Source organism: Primulina eburnea, chromosome 16, assembly GCF_022965805.1.
Source record: "Primulina eburnea isolate SZY01 chromosome 16, ASM2296580v1, whole genome shotgun sequence".
Lineage (NCBI taxonomy): Eukaryota > Viridiplantae > Streptophyta > Magnoliopsida > Lamiales > Gesneriaceae > Primulina > Primulina eburnea.
The window spans coordinates 28,939,067-28,956,551 of NC_133116.1; the positions used below are offsets into that span (position 1 = coordinate 28,939,067).

At 35.4% G+C, this 17,485-nt stretch overlaps 2 protein-coding genes and 1 long non-coding RNA gene across 6 annotated transcripts; 1 reads left to right on the forward strand and 2 right to left on the reverse strand.

Annotated features, from left to right (window-relative positions):
• Positions 1 to 1,008: 1,008 nt before the first annotated feature.
• On the forward strand, positions 1,009 to 11,947 carry LOC140816151 (succinate--CoA ligase [ADP-forming] subunit alpha-2, mitochondrial-like). Its single transcript, XM_073175228.1, has 8 exons — positions 1,009 to 1,068; positions 1,490 to 1,687; positions 3,426 to 3,635; positions 5,409 to 5,579; positions 5,730 to 5,853; positions 8,231 to 8,292; positions 10,768 to 10,849; positions 11,696 to 11,947. Exons 1-8 carry the CDS (start codon positions 1,009 to 1,011, stop codon positions 11,830 to 11,832), a joined length of 1,044 nt encoding a protein of 347 aa, XP_073031329.1. The 3' UTR covers positions 11,833 to 11,947.
• A 399-nt stretch (positions 11,948 to 12,346) lies between these two features.
• LOC140817025 (uncharacterized) lies at positions 12,347 to 14,245 on the reverse strand. 4 transcript variants are annotated; one of them, XM_073176582.1, is made up of 5 exons: positions 14,128 to 14,245; positions 13,572 to 13,641; positions 13,387 to 13,494; positions 13,194 to 13,267; positions 12,347 to 12,557 (listed from the first exon to the last, which is right to left on the reverse strand). In XM_073176582.1, the coding sequence occupies exons 1-5, from the start codon at positions 14,193 to 14,195 to the stop codon at positions 12,539 to 12,541; spliced, it is 339 nt and encodes a 112-aa protein (XP_073032683.1). In that variant the 5' UTR covers positions 14,196 to 14,245; the 3' UTR covers positions 12,347 to 12,538. The 4 variants fall into 4 exon arrangements, with proteins under 4 accessions (XP_073032683.1, XP_073032681.1, XP_073032682.1 ...); XM_073176580.1 differs by having other exon boundaries at positions 12,347 to 12,589; XM_073176583.1 differs by lacking the exon at positions 12,347 to 12,557 and adding an exon at positions 12,601 to 13,112.
• A 105-nt stretch (positions 14,246 to 14,350) lies between these two features.
• On the reverse strand, positions 14,351 to 14,971 carry LOC140817322 (uncharacterized). Its single transcript, XR_012114749.1, has 3 exons — positions 14,930 to 14,971; positions 14,604 to 14,846; positions 14,351 to 14,514 (listed from the first exon to the last, which is right to left on the reverse strand). It is a non-coding gene; the product is annotated as an uncharacterized lncRNA (long non-coding RNA).
• Between the last annotated feature and the right edge of the window lie 2,514 nt (positions 14,972 to 17,485).

Below are 17,485 nucleotides of genomic sequence, written 5' to 3' on the forward strand. Positions count from 1 at the left end.
TCAAGTTTTTACGTGATTTCTTCTTCAAAACTTTCGTGTGTGCGTGTGTCTAGGCTGATGAGGAGTCTTTGTGTGTGTTTGTGTGATGTGTGCGTGAGTTATGAGGGTTTGTTGGCTTTATATTTTAATTAAAACACATGATGGAAGCTTAGACCCATTAACCTAATATATTAGGCCCATTAAAACCAATAGATAATATTTAAAATATTTTGTTTAGGAAAGTTTGTGAAAATATAGCCGAATTCTCAGAAAGTCTCTATTTTTTTAAATCAAAAATCGATTACCGGTTTAAACTACAACTCGGCGTATAAAAACACCTTAAAACAACTTATTTTCGAAAATTCTATTTAAAATACACCACACATTAAATATTTAAAAATAATTATTTAATAAAATATTTTCTCTCATATGGACCCCGGTCTCGAATAACTTTTAAAACACAGTATTTTAATCAATTAAAATACATAAAAAATTTGATAACTTGCATATACGTAGTTCACGTTGAGCTTCAAATTTTTGGGACGTTACAGAGGACTATGGGCAGCCACTTGATCATGAGGAATAGAAGGACACTGAAAACAAGGTCATCAGTACATTTTTCTTATAAATATCCAAGTTTACTTGATCGTAAAAAAGTGAATTCACTTAACATTTTCTACAAATACTCAATATATACTCTCTATTGCACTTTCCTTTACGTAAATATTTGTCTTATTTGAGCGTCGAAATAGTCCAAACAGAAAAAACTTTCGTCATCTCACTAACGTTTACTTTATTCTTAAAGTGCACAGATCTTTCATCCCGGGTACCATCTGCTCGGTCTCCAACATTCCAAAGGAGGAATACCTGCTCGGCCAAAGTAAATCGTCCATCTAGCTCGCCTGATTTACTCGACCATCATGAATACTTGTAGTCAAAAACATTTTATTAAAAAGTGAAATCTTGCACTTGCGAACGATTTAATCCCGACAATTGATATGTTGAAAATCAGAAAAAAAAATATTCAACATGAAAGTTGTAGTAAATGAAAAAACAAATCTTCTAGAAAAGAAACTACCTCACATTGAGGTCAAAGCCCAAACAAACCGAAACGTTGTTATATCACTTTTAAAGAACTAAGGTGTGCAACATATAATTTTCCAAAACGTTAGATTTATGATCCAATAATGACTCCATTGAAAATTTATGATTTGTATTACACTTACACCCAAATATAACAAATAATCAGCTATGTATATATTTTGCATGTCACACTAAAAGTATTTCTCATATTTTCATTAAAAATGTCCTTTTTTTTTTTTTAAATATCATGGATTATTTAAATATATTTGAACTATTATTTCGATTAATTTTCGTTCTTATATAATGGGTCAATTTTTTTGTGATCCTGTTGCTATTGCCATTGCCCAAAAGCATCCAAATTTGAAGTCACCAACAAGAATTTCAACAGATCAACAACAGAAGGCAGCTGCCACCATGTCCCGCCTAGGCCGCTAAGAGACTGATCGGCAATTTTTCGTCGCGGGCGCTTTGCCCTAAGCAGCAGCAGCAGCACCGCAGTTTTGGATCGCCTCCGCCTCCGCCCGGCGTCTTCGTGGATAAGAACACCCGCGTAATTTGCCAAGGGATCACCGGAAAGAATGGTACCTTCCACACCGAGCAGGCGATCGAATACGGCACCAAGATGGTATTTATGCTCTCGACTCCAGTAGCTTTGATTCGCTTTGATTTTGATGCATTTTCTTTTATTTATTATTTTTTTTTTACCTTTCCTCTGCAGAATGAATTGGCATATGTGGATCCTTCTAGAAATGTGAAATGCTACGGGTTTAGATGCTGAGAATCGGATGTATGTAAATTTTTGGTGCCTTGGTCACCAGGGACTGGTGAACTTTACTTCCACCTGGATCAAGCATGATAAACTTGGCATAGAAAAACAAAGTGTCATAAATATGAAAATATAATCTGTACTTTTGATGGAAAGATGCTGTACGAATAAAACATATAAGCACTAGAAGGTGTAATAGGACAAACCTTTGTATTTTGAGTATATTTATGATCTGAACCAACGGTAAGTGGTTTGGTGGAGCTTGAATTACATTCATATGCATATAATGAACATATATAAAAAACCACACTATTATCGTTTGTCTTAACATATTTGCACAAATTAAACTTGTGCAATGGTTTTTAACATTTATATAACTCATACCTAACTTACTTTTCCTGTTTTATATGCCACGTGGAATTAATTGGATTGGGGAGTTCAACTGAGAATTTTAATTGATACTTTGAATGTGACTCTTGCCATGATGAAGTGTAGTAAAGTGAAAATTCAACTATTAAACTAAATTTGCTTGGATAATCATTTATCTTTTTCAGACACTCTAGTTGCACCAATGGTGTTTCACTTATATGCTCGTATGTATTTGTTCATAATATAATTTATTTAAGTCCATGCATTGTTATTAAAAACGTGCGCCTGGCTGCGCCTAGGCGACATGCCCAACAAGGCGCACAGCGCTTATAGCACGCACCTCTGCCCAGGCGCGAGGCATCTGAGAGGCGCAAAAGCGTACACTTTAAAGAAGTGAGTTGATATTTTGTAAATAAACAATAATTAACTCGAACTCAACCAATTTTGAAGCCAATTAGCAACGCTCATGGCTATCTAATGACAAAAAAAAACCCTATTGTTACTTATTTATGTAAGACTTTTTTATTAGACAGTTCAGAAGTCTTCTCAGCAAACCTTTACTATCATCTTCCACCTGTGATGATAATGATATAGTAGAGGAAGACAAATAAGAATTTGATGATTTAGATCTAATTTATTTTACACTCATGCCTCACAATGGTTTTGGAAGATGACGACGAAGATGATGATGATGATGATGATGATGATGATGATGATGATGAATTTGATTATTTAAATTAATATTTGAAGTTTTTTTTTAATATACTTTGAATTGATGACTTCTTAATGAATTTTAGATAATGAAAGTTTTTTTTTTCTGATTATCATTTACGGTACATTATCTATCAATGAAATTTTATTTATAATGTTTGCTATCTTTGTGAAAAATATTTAATTTATGTAATATTTTAGATTTATAGTATAAATCAATTTATATATATCAAATTTTAAAATTTATGCCAAATACGCTTTACTTCGATGAACGTGTGTTTCACCTTGTGTCTTGCGCCTTAGGCTCCAGGGTACTCTAGCGTTTTAGTGCGCTCCAGGGTACCCTAGCGCTTTAGTGCGCCTTGCATCCAAAATAACTATGAGTCCATAATGAATACTCTTGACATTCCCCACAAATAATTAATTATTGGTTTGTCTGTTGACATGGGACGAGAACTACGCATACAGAAACTAGTATTGCTTCATATTCTCATAGATTGATTCTGTTTGCACATAGGTTGGAGGTGTTACTCCTAAAAAGGGTGGAACGGAGCACTTAGGGATTCCTGTTTTCAACTCTGTAGCAGAAGCAAAAGCTGAAACTAAGGCTAATGCATCGGTTATTTACGTCCCTCCACCTTTTGCTGCTAAAGCTATTATGGAGGCTATGGATGCTGAACTAGATTTGGTTGTTTGCATAACAGAGGGAATACCCCAACATGACATGGTAATGGCGTTTTTTTTCTGCACTTCTATTTTTCATTGTCAATAAATATATAAAAATGTACAATTTTTGAACCATTTCCAATAAATACATAAAAGGTGTTCGATTCTCTAACCATTTCCAGTATTGAGGTTTACCTGTTGTAGACTTTTATGCATTTTAAGAATAATTAATGTCGTGATAGCGATTTACAGGCTATTGATCTTTTTGTTATTTGTTGGAGTTTGTTTGAATTGAGTTCCTCTTACCATATATAATTCCGGAAAATAGTTTGTGTTGTAATGTAAGTATTTCATGCGACTATTAGTTGTTTCAAATTTGTTGGAATAAACTATTCTTTATAATGATAATATGAGTGCACTTGAAATGAGATAGCAATTTTTTTTTAAAAAAAACAAGAGATATTGACATGTGTCGATTTCACATTTTTTCTGTCGAGAAACACATGGCTCTCAAAACTACCATGAAGAAAACTTGTTTGACTTGGAAATATTGGGCACAAGTATTGGCTTGCATAATGTATCTGGCCTACTCAGTTCTGATTGGTGATGTGGTTTGATGTGGAAAAAGGAGAGGGTTTGATAATTGTTTTGGTGAAGTGAAACCTTAACATGGTTCAAAGTTGGTGTTCTAAGAACTTAATAGCCTGACTATTTAAATTTTTGTTTTTCATTGTTCTATGTCATCGATCAAGTCTAGTGTGTGCGACTCGTGGATGATGTATCTACCTAATTTTCTTAGCTGATATAATTGTTATTTGAAGGCATAGTTGTCAATCGCGCGTAGCGCCCAGTAGCGCAAAGGTTGCCCGTTATAGCGCATAGCTTAGCGAGGGCTATTTGAAAGTAAAGTGTCACAAATATATAAATATATAACATATAGTATATAGTAGCATCAATTCAACAATTCATGCTTAGGTAATAAATATATAAGTTTAAAACATATAAAACCTCAATTCTAAAACTAGAAAAAACTTAATCTAAAGTTCATCTTCATCTTCTTCATCAAGATCGGGTCATTTTCTTCATTTGAAATTTTATAACGCTCGGCATCATTCTCTTCTAACTTTCTTCATTAAAGTCGAATTCATCCTCTTCATCTACAAGATTAAGTATAGTAGATGTTCCTATTGGCCTTTTCCCTCTAAACTTAGATGTGGCCGCTTTCGAGCTTCCGTTGGTGTGGATGTGGTCGGCTTTGAAGCCCGCATAGATGTAGGGGTCGCCTTCGAGGCCCTTTTGGATTTCCTCAATGTATGAGGAGTTCATCTACTCCAACAACATCTGCAACATCTTGCCGAGTCAAATTATATCCATCATGAACAAAATTAGGCTCTTCATCCTCCAGTCTCCTTACCAACCATTCATTGACATCATTTACTTCACTCAATATGATGGATCGATGGTATCACGACTATTGTATTTACGCCTCTGAGCTCTGTTATACTTAACGAACACCAAATCTATTCCTTTTCTTGGAATGGAGTTGCATTTTTTTTATATAAATCCGGTGACCGACAGCCCGAAGTTCAGCGAGCCACGAGCAACAGAAGAGGAGAGCATTGTAGGGTTTATGTTAGGGTTGATTGGGAGAAGCACAAAAGATTGAAACATAATAGAAGCATTGTTTAATTGAAATAGAATTGGGCCTAAAAATTGTGCAAAATGGATTGCGTTACTTTTAAAAAAATGTTTTGTAGCTTTGCTTTACTCTATCGCTGCTATCACGCTAGCTATTGACAACTATGTTTGAAGGTTTTGTTTTTCACCATTACAGGTTCGTTTGAAGGCTGCTTTTAATAAGCAAACAAAAACTCGGCTAATTAATCCAAATTGTCCTGGCATTATCAAGCCCGGGGAGTGCAAAATCGGAATTATGCCTGGTTACATTCACAAACCAGGACGAATTGGAATTGTTTCACGTTCTGGTACATTGACTTATGAAGCGGTAAGATTCATTTTTCTGGGTACTGTTATCTTATTCTTATTCATTTTTCTGGCCTACCCCTATTCTTTTGTTCGTGTTTACAGTATATTTTATTTTTTTAAATACTGCTTAAAACAATGTGAATTACTTTCTTAAATGCATATTTTCTAGGTTTTCCAAACAACTGCTGTTGGGCTAGGGCAGTCAACATGCGTGGGAATTGGTGGGGATCCTTTCAATGGAACAAATTTTGTTGATTGTTTAGAGAAATTTCTTGTGGATCCACAGACAGAAGGTAATTTAAAACCAGGTTTCCTTATTTTTTGCAACTTCCTCCCATTTTAGACGGCTGTTTGATTATGTGATGCTATCTTTATGGTTTTTCTAGGACAAGTGTAAGTATCTTGACATTAGAGTTTGGTTGTGATTCTTAATCTGTAATAAGTATTTAATGCTATCTTTATGGTTTTTCTAGGACAAGTGTAAGTATCTTGACATTAGAGTTTGGTTGTGATTCTTAATCTGTAATAAGTATTTAATCACGGTTAAACATCTAAGATCCCTCCATGTCTCTGGGTCTTGTCGTGATGAACTTGTGTAGAAGGTTCTTAGTTAAGGGTTATTTGGTGAGAATAGGAATCAAGGAAGGACAAGTAACTTGTTCACTTTGTATCTTCTTTATTAATTTCCTTGACCATTTCCTACTATTTGACGAGGAATAGCTTTTTCTCATTGTGAACAATTAGGTAAGATTTTCTAGTGAGGGGCTTTGGGTATTTTTAATATTTATTCGAGGAACAAGGCTTTATTTGGGAAATGATGGTGGAGAGTTTCTAGTGAGGGAGAGTTGTTATGGAAAAGGATTGTTGATAACAAATATGGGACGCAAAATAACTGCTGGGACGCGGATATTGCATGAAGTGTTACCTTCATATGCCCATGGAAATTTATACAGTGAGAACGGTGGCCAAGGGGTGATAAGATTAGGTTTTGAGAAGATAGATTGTATGTGAATTCTTCTTTTCAGGAACTCTATCCGTCTTTATTCCAGATTTCACGGTCCATAATCATCATATTTCTTACTTTGCACAATTCAATTTTTCATTCAACTCTTCTGCTATTTCTTAGAATTTTTATTTTCGACGGGGTCTCAAGGATGATGAGGCAATTGAGTTAATTTCTTTGATCGAGTCTTTAGAGATTGTCAGATTGATTGAGGGTGCAGAAGGAAAATATCAGTGAAACCTTTCTTTTGAGTCTTTCTTTTTAGATTCTAGTTTTCCTTCTTTTCCTATTCATAAAACAATTTGGAAAGCGCCTATTCCATCCAAGATGCAAGTATTCTCGTGGATTGCAGTGCTAGGAAATTACCGTTGTTTGATATGTTGCAAAAAGGTTCCCTTCTTGTTCTCTTTGTCCAAATTGGTGTTTTTTATTTCGGATAGAGGCTGTCTACTTAAGACCATTTGATCATCCATTGTCCTTTCTCACATTGTCTTTGGTTTAAAAATTTGGCGGAGTTTGACTTGATTTGGGTATCTCCTAGATCAACTTAGGATTTATTCGAGGTCGATCTCGGACGAGATTTGGGGAAGAGGGGCATAATTTTTTGGAATTTGGTGGTTCATTGTTTGAGCTGGTCTGTGTGGACGGAGACGAATTAGAGGATCTTTGAAGATCAAGAAGACTCGACTTAGGAGTGCTGAGACAAGATTAAATTCAGGGTTTTATGCTGGAGTCAAAGATTGTAGAGTTTAAATCGTTCTCGGTTTCACATTTGTATAGGAAATGGAGTCTAGTATTATGTTAATATATTTTGAATCTGGATCTCAATTCACATGATGTGGACCTCTGGTTAATTTTTTTAACTAATTTTATTAATAAATAAAATATCGTTTCTTATCCAAAAAAAATAGGTACGTCTCCTTTGTGCAAGGGAGAAAACAAACAGTCCTATTGAAAAAATTCATTCCCTTCACAAGTCATCCTTGTGTGGTTGTAAAAGGTATCAAGACATTCGACTTGACATGTCATCCCTCGTTTTCAGGGCCTGTAAACTGTTGAATTAGACCTATTGTAGGTACCACAAATAACATCTCCAAATACAAAAATTGCCAATTTTGTGATCCATGCATTTGAGATGTTTTTCTTTCACCATTATGGATTGATGATGCATTTCTTGCCTTTATGTTGAACTGAAGATTTTAGGTGCTTGACTTTAGTCATCTTAGAAAACATAAAACTCATAAAAAAGGCTTCATGTTATGGGGACAGCTAACACTCTATAGCTATGGCATAACCATTACTTATTATATGCTGCTCGTTAAACATGTTCCCTTTTAAGTTAGAATATAGTGATTAGAAATTAAGAAATTTTTCAAGAAGGCGGTAATATTTTTTTTTAAAAATCACAGTTCAATACTTAACTTGTTTAACTACTATATATGTTGTGGTAATAACTTCTGCCAGGTCAGTTAGTTCTGCAAAAGAAATAGAAGTCAATCTGATATTATGTCTCGGAATAGCACTGTAGTTGGAAATAAGAAATTGATGGTTTGGGTTCTTATTCTTATCTTTCACATCTCTTTTCTTTATACAAGTGTCTTTATGCAGGTCCACTTTTCGTTAGCTTTCTTGTTACTGTTGCTTCATTTACATTTCTTCACTTTCAGGAATTGTTCTTATTGGTGAGATTGGTGGCACAGCAGAGGAGGATGCTGCGGCGCTTATAAAGGTTAGGACCAAGCCTTACAACTAAATGATCACATGAAAAGAACATCCTGTGATATATCCCAATTGGAGGTGTGTTCTGGTCACAGTCCCTAGTTTGCCAATTTAAACAATTTTTTGCGTTTTTCAGAAAAGTTTATGTTGACACTTGACACCTTTTAAGCCAGCAGGATTCTATTATACCCATGGTGCTGAACCATTGATTGTCTCCACTATACGTGGATTTTTTGGTCTCTTGCATCTTTTTAAGGTTCTAAAATTCGCTAGATACTTAATCAGGCACCAGACTAGTGCCTAGGACTCCTAGGCAGGGATTAGGCGTCGCTAGACGGATTCCACGTTATCAACATAATAAATCACATAATATAACTCTGACAAAATAAATCAAATTTAAAATGCCTTAAAAATTATACAACTAATAGAATATCACATATTTACTCAATTTCTTCTCCATAATTTTCAACAACTTATTCATCATCGGACACAAACTCAAATTCCTCTTCTTCTTCGGATAGAAAATAATCCTCATGAAATTCTCTCACTTTGGTGTGTTAGGACAAGTCAACAAATCGCATTTCTTGTTGGAATTTGTTTTAGGGCTTATAAAAAAATGACCTTTCATTTTTAATTGGATTTTTAATTTAAATTAAAAGCTTAAAAAAGGTTTTTGAAATAAAAAAAGCCAAAAAACCAACCTAAAAGCCCTAATTGTCCGTCTAGCAGTCCTTGCCGCCAAGGCTGGCTGACTTGCACTGTTTCGGTGTGGTTGACCGGCGCCTAAGCCGAATTTTAGAACACTGCATTTGCAAATTGTAATTTCCTCTTTACATCATTTATTCTATTGCTGATTCTTGCATTTAAACTTGTAGACATCTGTCCTTTAACTATGTCCATAATCAACCTAAGTTAGTTGTGTTGAATTTTTATGCTGTGATATAAGAAATAAGCTACCTTTAGGTTGCATAGCTAGTAACTGTCATGAAATTAGCTTTCTTGAGTTAAACCTTCAAGTTCAAGAGTTTCTCAACATCGCAATCCTGCATATAAATAATACTGGATTAACAACAGGAAAAGTGGAGTGTTGAGGTGAAGTGTGTGCTTCTCCTTGTGGAATCATATGCCTTTTTTATTGTGAACCTTATTTGGACATGAAAAGGGACTGGGAAGAAGGAGAAAAAGCAATTGGAGACTGATTCAGACATCCCAGCCCATAATCGGGTTATATTTGTCATTTTATGTACAGCTATCCCACCTTATTGTCTAGAAGTTTCCTATTCTAGTTGCATTTACCTCTTATCCTTTCAGGCAAAAGAAAAGATTTGTTTGGTATTTGTAGTGCTTATATGTTTTTATCTGACGAATCTAGGAGATTGGAATGTGCTTTTCTCTCTTCTGATCAAGAAATTGCTAGTGGTTGTTCTTCAACAGTATTGATTACTGGAAAATTGACGTCCTTATACTATAGTATTTGGGAATTTATTAACATTTTTAAGATCGGGGAATTAGTGCATCATAGTTGGTTTTAAGTCAGAGCAGAAATGCTATTTTGTATGGTAACTAGTTGTGAGAGAAATCTAATTTTGAGTTAAATTGCAGAATACGATTTTATCAGAACATGGAAAGGATTTGATTAAGAAATGCTTAATGCTATGGGATTGGGTTAAATATTTTGGAAAATGATTGAGGTTGCGACAGTTGAGTTGAACAAGTTATGTGGTACAAAGTTGGACAGAAGGTAATTAGATTTGTGAGAGTGAAAGAAGTATTGAAAACTCTTTCTGTGGTTAATCCCTTTTCAGTCTTCTGCACAAGCAGTGGACTTCTGTCTAGCGAGCAAATGCTAATCATAGCTGCGGAGGACAACTTGATGGTTATTTCGATAATCACTTTTATCGCAAATTGGTCGTACAGACCACTTCATGTCTTAAGCTTGATATGCTTGAAGAGGTATTGGCTTGTTTGGTGTTTGGGTCATTCCATTGAAATACTTTAAGATCATGATTTTAGGGAAATAAATCTATGGTAAAATTAAATCTTATTTTAGATGTTAAATCATGTCACAAATTGTTTAGTAGTTGTTTAATAGTTGTCCCTCATGATGTAAAATCATTTTAAAATTTGGAAAAAATGTATTTTATTAGAATTTTATCTATATATATATAATAGAGTGATTTTGATAAAGATCGAATAAAAAATTAGCGATTTTGCTGGGAAATCCGAAAAGGGGGGAAATATATATTGGTAAAAGGGGATTGAAAATGAGATGGTAATATTTGATTTTGTATTGAGGGATGGAAAATTGAATTTGAACACAAAACCAAACAAGGGCATTATTTTGGCCTTTGGCTGATTATTCTTTTCAAGTGTACAATATCTTAATTTTGAAAAGTTTTGGACCATGATTACTTATGACGAGATATCGTGGTTACTATTAATTTTAACTTTGAAATAACCTGTTCCTATTTGTTGAATGATACAGGAAAGTGGGTCTGAAAAGCCCGTTGTTGCTTTTATTGCTGGACTTACTGCTCCACCCGGTAGAAGAATGGGTCATGCAGGGGGTAATGTATCTATAAGTTCCAATTGATTACATTCTCATGCCCATGATTCTTTGTTCATCTTAGCTTCTTGTTAATGGGATTTGACTTGTTTATTATTTTATTTACGCACGTATTGGGAAGTTCAATTGATTATGTTGTAGCTGAATATTATGATGAAAGGTTGTCATTTTTCATGGTTCACTATCTTGGTGACATTCTTTGGTTTTGCCTTCTAATCTGTTTCTCTAAATTGGCATTTCAATATAAGGATCAGGAAGAGTAAAATAATATTTTGGCATAACCATCTATTGTGCAGCTATGTAGAAGAAAATTTATTTCCATCTAGAGAACCCAAGAAGAGAAAGTGTTGCGATGATGCACAAATTCTATGGTCAAAGTAACTAACGATGCCCTTGGTTACTTCAGCGCCAAAATCAGGGTTCTGGGTGTAATTTCTAGATATGACCCTTCTAGCAATTGTAACTAGGATCAAGCTGGTAAAAACAAAATCTTATATTTAACCTGCTCGTAGTACGGAATTACGCACAACCCCTGCTTTCGCCTGTTGGTCAAATACTGTTCTGAAAACTCGGGAAGAGTAAAGTTTGAATTGGTCATCAATATCAGATAGCGAGAGATGGCTAGCATAATTGTCTCTGAAGCTATATATGTCAAAGACCTTCATATCTTCATGAGGCTCAAGATAGATAACCTGCAACCAATGGTTCGTGTCAATCAACTGTTTTTTAATGGTTTACTTGAGCGATGAATGAGAAATATTATTTGCATTCTATATTGTTTTTATGAACTCAATGGGAAGGAGCATAGTTGTTAAATTGACACTTGGTCCTCTTGTGGGATGTGCAGCCATCGTATCTGGAGGGAAGGGCACGGCTCAAGACAAAATCAAAACTCTAAGAGAAGCTGGAGTTACTGTGGTCGAATCACCTGCAAAGATCGGCACTGCAATGCTTGAAGTCTTCAAGCGAAGAGGTCTGGTTTGAGTCTAGCTTGTGAATTTTTTTGTTGTGTATCGAGTGCTGTTGCGGCACATAATAACAAGCACAAATTCTTTCATAATATATCAACGATAACAGTTTCGCAATAATTTTAAACCTTTGTTATTTAATAACGACGACAACAGTTTCGCGACGTTTATAGACCGTTGTATTTTAGCACGATTGACAATAGTTTTGCCACAGTTTTAACCCGTTGTCATATTATATCAACGACCACCATTTCGCCACTTTTGGGACCATTGTTTTTTATATCAACGACAATAGTTTTGCAACGCCTAAAAACCGTAGTATTTTGTTGAATCTACAACAATTTAAAACTGTTGTCTTTAAATTTTTTTCACTAGAATTAAAAACTGTTGTCTTTAATAATTTTTTTCATTAGGTAAAAATTATTATATTAATTTTTTTAATTTACAAAATATATAAAAATAATAATTAAACCAAAAATAACAATCGAAAATAAAATATTTACCATGTTAAATCCGTGGCTATGTTATGTTCAAAATCCATCATCTAAAATATGCTAACGATAAACAAAAAATTTACAAATTTGAATTTAGTACTGCAATTGACCTTGATAAATGTTCGTTATCAACGTGGCAATTGGCAGTAGAGTCCCACAATATCAAAATTTTCCAAACGGAAAATACGGATATACTGCAATCTTTTGTCATCATTGGCCTCGATCTCCTCAAACCTCATCAACATTTCTGCATCAAAACTTTCCCATGCCATTTCATCCCTGGCATATAATTCACACATCGAAAGCCCATTAAAACCCCATGTAAGAGATGAGATTGCAAGTAAAGACATGCACTGGAAACACAGCTAACACAAATGGTGCATAGAGATGATAATAAATTGTTTTCCCATAATAAATATATCCCACACAAAGGAATTTGAAAGCTAAGTGAATTTTGACATTGTATACAACATATCGAATTAGATAATGATATCAATTTTGCAGCCTAGTTTTGATAGTATCAAAACAATATTGACATTATTAAGAGTACACAAAAAACATTTATATACGCAAAATAAAGTCATAACTAGTATATACTGAAGAAATAGAAATTTCGGCATGACGTCCCCATAAATAGGACATTCCAAAAATTTTCAAACAACACCAACAACATTTATATACTCGAAACAAAGTCATAACATCAATTCACAAATCTATAACATTTATGTTTTAAAAAGCTAGAACTAATGTGAAACTAATATTGACAAGTACTATTTCGTCAAGCTCTGTTTCGTCAACCTACCTGGAATTGTTACCAAATATACAGTTCAAGACTTTGCATACCTATTCGTAACACAAAGCACTTCATCAATACTTTGCATACCTATTCGTAAATATAATCTTGTATGCATTCCGCCCACTCGGATCGCACTTCATCAATTTCTTCCTTAGAGTACTCTGTTTTCATGAATTGTGAACAAACACAATGATAATATTAGTAAAAACAATCAATAAAGACATTGAAAAATGAGAAATACACAATTATTTGTGAATATTGAGAATATTTCGAATATTACAATTGAAAATATTGAGTTCTTCTCATTGGTAGCATTTTTTTCAATCATTTCTCTCATAAATCTCATAACATAAAAACCACGTAGTTTCGAATCTGGTTGTCGTGGACCCTATGTTAAAAAAATTTGTTAGTGATTGATACACAAATTGAAATAAACGTTAATTAATGACAAGTACACATGCATACCTTTACTACTTCCCATATAGCTTGTTTTTTCCATTTTCTTTCCTTGTTTGAATTAAACAATCTTACACACCTGCATTGTGAGGCCCGGGGCCGAAGAGGGCGGGGGGTGATCGCCGGTGCCATCAGTTGCACGGACAATGAGCGGCTCCTGGCAGGCTTCTAGGTGGAGGGAACATGAATGAACCGACGACCTACACGGGAAGGAGAGGGATTCCGAGACTGTTCAATGTAATGGACTGTACAGTTGAAGAGGGCTTAAAAGATTTGATTGGTACTACTCATATCACGAAGGTGCATCTTCTTTTCGGTAGCTCATCACATAAGAACTCCAAAGTTAAGCGTGCTTGACTTGGGGAAATTTTGGGATGGGTGACCTCCTGGGAAGTTTCCTAGGGTGCGTGTGAGTCAGGACATAAGCACGCTGGAAAGACTCGTCTTGGTACAGTGAGGACAGTCGTCAAATCTGGGGCGTTACATGCATACATTAGTAACAGTCAATATATGAGTGTTTTATTCACTAAATTAATTTTGACATAAAAACAAAATATTAACTTACATATCCACAACATATTTCCAGTCATCATAACGGTTTCGATAACCAAGTGAATCCAACAAATAAACCATCTCATTGTAAGGATCGATGATAGTGAGAATCCAATGGTAACTACGCACAAAACACATAATTTGTGCATACAATTCAATAAAATGTCGAAAATAAATTAAATTTGATATTATAATTTTGACTCACCCAACATTATGTGGCACTAAAACTAGTTGATTCACTACTCAGTCTTTCGGCCAAAACACTTGCTCTTTCATTCAAGTGTTCGATTTTACCGTTTTTGTCAATTTTGGTCACATATGGCATGTATGGGATCGTGTGTGGATTCACAAATCTAAACTTGTCGGTCTTGTTATCTTTTTCATCTTTTTATACAGATGCCTACAATTTCCAATAGAATAATGTGAATATGCTAAATTAATTAAGTTTATACAGCTTAAGTGGTCAACAAACAAAAGAAGAAGACTTACCACATATACACAACTATACAATTGGCAGATATTGGATCCAAACTATAGAAAGGAATGATGTCTAAGGTGCAGAAGAAGTTCATAATCCTTGTCAAATAAATCATGATCAAAAAGTAGTGATAGATTTTGTTCATCGGTTAGAGCACGTTTACAATAACAATACAATAGATGTAAAGATCTTGGCACACTTGAAGACAAACCAATGTTATTTCTGTGGTCGACATTTTTCTTCCTTTGAAGCTTCTAAACATTTCAAATGTACACATGTTAGCTGCAATATCGAATTATTTATGGCACTTTAAATTTAAATATAAATTGACATTTACCTCATCTTGCATTACTACCAAGTGTGTTGGCCAAGTTACATGCATTTGGAATTGGAAATGACAAATGTGCTAATTTGTCCACAACATTATCAATGGATACATGCATGCAACTCATGGGTGATGGAACACCATGAAATAATTTATCATCCGCATTGACATGGACAATTGTACCGTAGGAAACAATATTGGTCCTAGATTCCAATGCCAATGCAACCGGCTTACCCTAGAAGACAAATAATCATGTTATAAATTGATACAAATCATAGTCATGAACAATTGAAATAATCAGCTACCTGCAAAAAATCAGCATCGCTCAAAGCTTTCACGTCATCATCATGCAAAGTTACATAGTTCGAGACACTCTTTTTGATTTTATCGTCACTCATGGGATGCAACTTTACTGAGCAACTACCTTTTTCTTCAATGTCAAAGTTGCTTGCACCCTTTTTGAGCATTTCTTCAAGTCTCTGTATTTGTGCATCTTGATCTGATATGCGTGCACTTTGTTCTGCGATGCGTGCATCTTGTTATGAGATTAATATATTCGCCTCCATCAAATCCTTTGTTTGGTTACGGATTATATGGTCATCACCAAGAGGACTCTTCCATACTCTACCAATATTAAAGTAGATTCTTGGACTGAAATGATATAATGGCTCAAATATTCGTGTTTGAAAATTTGCGGAAAAATTTAAAATTTTCTTTTTAAAGTAATTAAAATGCCTCATTCATAAAATAAACTGATAAATCAAGTTTAGTGTTCAAAATAGCAGCGGAAGAAATTATTTGTTTGCAAATAAAAATTTAAGAATAAACCAACAAAAGATAAAATGTTTGAGCATAAAAATGAAAAATGCTAAAATGAGGTCCTCGGGTTCCACTACTGCCGACCCAAGCTAGCTCACTGGTCCCCGCCCTCGGCTCCGACATTATCAGTACCTACAACAATCACGTCTAGTGAGCCTAAAGACTCAGCATGCATATATCATAAATAACGAGTAAATAATATAATAAAATTGCATGGGAGAAAATATCATGTCATGAGGCATAACGTAAAATATCGTGTCATGATTAATTATAATACGTGCATAACTGAACTGAAAATCATAGTGAAAATGTTTGCTCCTTGGAGCCCTGTAATGCAATAGCTTGTAATAATTCTCTGGTGAGATTATGGTCTATGCAAGTGGCTCCTGCACTGAACTGAACTGAACTGACCGGTAACTGGCGACCGGGTGAAGTAATGAACGTCTGATCAGACTATTGCCACAGTATACTGGGTGGAACTGAACTGACCGGTAACTGGCGACCGGGTGAAATAATAATCCCATGATAGTGAAATGGCCACAAGCAATATCGCATAAATCTCAAAAATGAATATTTTATATTTTTATGCACGTAATAATTAAATGGCATGCTGAAATATCCTGTATTATTTTACCACATGGATTGGATCGTTCCCAGGCTCGCTGCGACCTAGATTTATCATGAAAAATATGCAAATGATTTTCTTGACCAAACTTTGTAATTGAATCCAAAAACGAGACAATTACGCCCAACGACTTCGTATTTAATCATGACTCCGTGCCAACCCGAACCAACACCGAACCGTCATTTAGTCATGATTAAAATACACCTAAAATAATGAAATAATGCTCCAAAAATGATGCAAGTCGAAATTTTGGTGAATGGAGGCCAAAACATGGAACGCTCTTTCGAGAGTCAATTTGGCGTATCGCACCGTAAATTCTCGTACGACCTCAAAACTGATCCGAATCACAAACGGACAAAAACATGACCTTAATAACTCGATTAGGCACTGTCCAGTCCAAGGCCATAGGCTAAAAGCCAATCAAGAACTCGAACGAGCCACTGAACCGAAGCAGCAAGTTGCTGTCCAGAAAAATACAGCAGCTGTGCTTTGGTTTCCTTGCGTCGTTTGCGAGGCTAATGGCCATTGAGGCTTGAACCACCGACCAGAGGCTCTTACCAAAATCCTAGGGAATGATTTGAACCATGGCTAAGGGCCCTAGGCAAGCCACAATTCGCACCACACCCGAAAACAACCGAAAAGTCCCACCCGAGAGCACCTTTTGCGTGCGTGTGGTGTTTTGCTTCGTTTGCTGTATCGTGTCGTTCCAGTGGCCATTTGATTGACCATGGCACGATCTAGACATCAAGAGGTAGGGTGTGAACCGTGGCTAAGGGCCAGAGGCCAACCAAGATCCACACCACTGCCTAAAATCGAACAACACATGAAATAAGGGGAAGGGCCGAAAATCTGTTCTTGTTTCTTTTTTATTTGAAAACCGATTCACCATGGACAAAGCCTCAAAAGGGCGACTTGGTCACATCTTAGACATGATAGGGAAGTGTTCTAACCATGGCTATAGGCCCCTAGGGCAGCCAAGATCAGAACTCCCTCCCTTGACAGCAACTATACAAATCGAGACTCAAAGGGACACATTCGGGGATTTGCTGTCACATGCGAGTTTCCAGCGTGTATGGGACTGAACGAATGGACAAACATGGTCTTAACATGTCCTAGTACATGTA